The 3,980-nt window shown below is 42.8% G+C and overlaps 1 protein-coding gene across 1 annotated transcript in view; it reads right to left on the minus strand.

The window, feature by feature from the left end:
- The window catches only part of TIAM1 (T-cell lymphoma invasion and metastasis 1), an 82,739-nt gene that overhangs the window by 19,620 nt on the left and 59,139 nt on the right, over nt 1–3,980 (minus strand). Inside the window, exon 14 of the mRNA XM_010131373.1 lies at nt 3,883–3,980. This exon is cut by the window's right edge and continues 5 nt beyond it. Coding sequence (XP_010129675.1) covers nt 3,883–3,980 — 98 coding nt within the window. The remainder of the gene's footprint in view (nt 1–3,882) is intronic.

Raw genomic sequence — 3,980 nt, forward strand, 5'->3', positions numbered from 1 at the left:
CTCTTCCAAGCACAAGTGCTGCAAGGTAATGAGCTTTCATTTCAAGAGACAGATGTCTTTAATTAGAAACAGGAAGAAATGAGTGTCCTGCAGTATTTTAACTGATGGCAGTTTTAAAAACACATCCCAAATTAAGTTCAAAGGAACATTACAGGAAAAAATACGCAACAAGACTGATCTTGAGATGCAGCTCAAAACCTACCTCAGCCTTTGGTAACCTGCAACATTAAGGACTCGCGCATATACTCCATTTTCGGGGTACTTCCTTTGAACCTCAATTTATTCTACACTATTTAAAAGGCCAAAACAGTCAGGTCACCACAGAGGCAAGTAACCATTTAAGAAATTACCCTGGTATGAAACGTTTCTGATATTCTGTTGAACATCTAGGTTTCATAAACAGCCTGAAACTTGAATTCCCATGCTAGATGAAAACAATCCTGAAGAGGCGGCAGAAAGCAGATATTCCTTTCCCCCACTCTTCTCACTCTCAGCTCTCTCCTCCTCTTGTCACCCACACGACATGAGGAGAGAAAGTCAGGAGCCCACCTCAGAGCAGAAGCAGCTGGGAGCACAACTCAGGCCACTGCCAGTTGCATGGCTTAAACGAAGAGAGTTGCCCCCAGAGAGCGTACCTGCTGCTGTTTACACAGATTTCAACCCAGGTAATACTGTACCTAAGAGGTCTGGTTGATACAGGGAAGGCATCATGAAATTAAATAGGGAGCGAGTCCAGAGAACAACAGCTATTCCACACCACTGCACTGCTGACACCTCAATCCACTTTAGAAAAGGGTTTCTAGCATTTTATCAGAATAGCTCTACAGACATCTCATTTTTCCTTATTATAATAATGATTCCTTTGACAACAGTGATGGAGAAGAAAACTCTATGTTATCAGGTCTTTAGGATATACAGATGATAAAATTTTCAGTAATGGGAGGAGTCCTCAGAGCTACTGGTGTACCCTCCAAATCCTACACCACCATCAACAGCTTTTGCGGGAGGCTTTTGCAGATTAAGAAACAAATGCACCACTACTAAGGAAACAAACACCCACGTGCACACATGCTAGGCTGGGGGAGGGGAAAAAGACAGCTGGGAGGGGGGAGGAGGAGGAGAAGGGTAGACACATTCTAGTACCCCCTGTGTTAACCTATCACCTACCTGAGAAGGTTACAGGTAAGTCAGAAGGGACCCAGCTTTTCATAGGACTTCACCCAGCTTACCTTCACAAAAAGCCTACCTGGGTTGTGCTACAAGAGCTGATGCAGGAGAGCTGCAGCGCTGCAATCCTCTCCTTTTCCCATGAATTATTAACTCTCCCCTAGGATCACTTTGCTGGCTGGAGAGCCAGCAAGTTTCCTAAGAGAAACAGAGCTTTCCTCCTCTGCAGCACTCCGCAGTCATCAGCAGACCGCCAGCACCATGGCACAGAGCGGTGGTGTTCACAGGATTAAGCCCTGCCTTAGGATCACGCTATCGCAAGGCAAAAGACAACCCAAATGCTATTTTTGGATCTTCAGCTGCTAATGCTGCATCTGTGCTGAAAGAAGGGGAACTCTGCATTTAGCTGGGAGGCTCCGGTACAGTTAAAATGGATTTCCTCTGCTGCCCAGTGGTGAATGGATAAGAGTGTTCCTGCCCTGCTTTTGCCGAGAAGGGCAGAAAATGAAGACTCCCCTGAACTCCACCACCCAAGGGAGACTGGAAGCTGTGGCAGTAACGGCAATACAGGGGAACATGCCCCTTCTGGTGGTACGATGGCAGAGCGTTTCACTTCCCACATACAAAAATAACCTATGTAAAACAGCACTGAGGGCATCAGCTGAATCTTCTGCTCCATAATCCTAGAAGCATGGAAAGGTGTGGCAGTGCATGGAGAGGAAAACACTTTTGATTTTTCCTCACCATACCAGCTGGGTGTTGACTTCCATGGAAAAATACGTGTTGCAGACTCCTTCCTCCCCACACAGCTCAGCTTTTCCAAGCACACAGAAAAACAAAGGGATTAGGAAAACCCTCCTGTTGATTGAGCTTTTTCTCCTTCCCTCTACCATACATGGGAATACTCTGTAGGCATTGCAGAATAATTTGATGGTTTCTGTAGCTTTCATTAGAGAGGAACCACAAAGAAACCCACTTAGTGCAGAGCTCTTCTATGTGAGCAGAGATAGCGGCATTCATGAGATTGCCAAATTGAGCATGTTGTATGTATACTATATGTACATGTATATGTACAAGTGTCCTTTTATTTGAAAGACCATTTCAAGCAGCTCATCCCACAGCAAACAGAATGCAAAGTAAAATGCCACACTCCCCTCTCTATCACATGAGCAAAACAAGACATATTTCTGAATTTTAAAAGAAAACATGTACTGATGTCAACATTTCATTTACAGAAAGACAGACATTGATCTTGTTGGAAACCAAGGCTTGTTAGAGTTCCAAGTTACTCTTCAACATACGAATATTAAGCATTAAAGCTGCTAACGCACATTTCTCAGTTTATCTAAATCTGCTGAGCCACAGGGCTAACCATGTAATCCTTATGCCTTGCTTCAGGCAATTACAGGTCTGAAGATCGAGAAGGCAAGATGCAAAATAGAATCCCGTAGCCTGTCATACAGCTCAGAAAAAACCAGAAAACACAGTGAGAACGTCTATTCTCCAAGCAACTATGTGTTATGCTCGGTGCTCTTCCACAGCTTCAGTGTTTAACAGAAGAGACTGATTTCAGAGCATATGAAAATCTCACATATTTACAGTTAAAAATCCCAAAGTATCAACAAACTCTTTCACTTACTGAAGAAGATATTCTTTGTACTTACAAGAAGAGGTTCCATAATAAAACCTGGAAACAAACTGTACGAGTAAGCACCTTCTCTGCATACAAGCTCTACATAAATTTCGTGCACACAAATGTTTTCTCTTATCTGACTTCCACTGCCTGGCTATGAAAGACTAAACTACAGGCTAGCACGACATAAGAGATCAGGAAACAAGAGGCCAAGGTCTTTTCCTTCCTTTTGCTACAGTGACAAGTAGAATAGCACAGGGACCAGCTCAGAGTTTTAGTGTTTTAGTTTGTGAGTTTTAGTTAAAATAAGAGCTGAGAAAAAACACACCTGTACATAAGCACAAACTAAGTGAGAACCGATTCTCAGTGGATCATTAATTCTGCAGAAAAATAGCTGTAATCTCTCACCATCACCTATGCAAAAAATACCTAACAGCAACTGGTATTTTTAAAATAATCTCACTTGTTTCTACCTCAAAAGCCATTAGTCATCACACCTAATATTGTGTGAAGCTCCCCAGCACCACAGCAAGTGCAAACTACTAACCACTTTGAAAACCATCCTTTAATAGATAGCAATTAGCAATCCATTTGCACAACCTCTTAGCTATAATTGGAGAGTTTTGCTTCAATTTAAGGTAGATTGGCTATAATTAGTGTGCATTTAATAACTAGCATGTGTGCTGTGCTATTGATTTAAGGGAATACTGCTTAACTTACTTTCCTCTCGTGGCTAGAAATCAAGAAAGAATCATAATAATCCGTGTGATTTTTTGGTTTAGCTGACCTACTCCGGCAAAGAAGGTAATGACCATTTAAAAACTATGGGGGAACATTACCACAAGATACCGAAGATTTAACCAACCCTGGAAAAAGGGCCCAAGCCTTGCTTAAGAGGTAGCGACATGCCATAATCAAAGCTGTAATTTGTTACATTCAATAACATCCGTAAACACCTTAAAAGTAAGATTAACATTTTCCCAGGAAAGATGGTGTAATCGTGTGCAGCTGTGAAGCCAGCGCGTCAGCCGGGATGGTACTGCGCTTTCTCTCCTCGCCATGTGAAAATGAAACTTTCTCACCTTGCTCATCTTATCAGCCTCATCAGATGACTCCAAGTCTTGCGCTTCTGCCTCCTCTGGAGCTGTCTCAACAGAGCTGTCCGGGTCGCCGCAAAGCA

The sequence above is a fragment of the Buceros rhinoceros genome, unplaced genomic scaffold (assembly GCF_000710305.1).
Source record: "Buceros rhinoceros silvestris isolate BGI_N320 unplaced genomic scaffold, ASM71030v1 scaffold692, whole genome shotgun sequence".
In the NCBI taxonomy this organism is placed as follows: Eukaryota; Metazoa; Chordata; class Aves; order Bucerotiformes; family Bucerotidae; genus Buceros; species Buceros rhinoceros.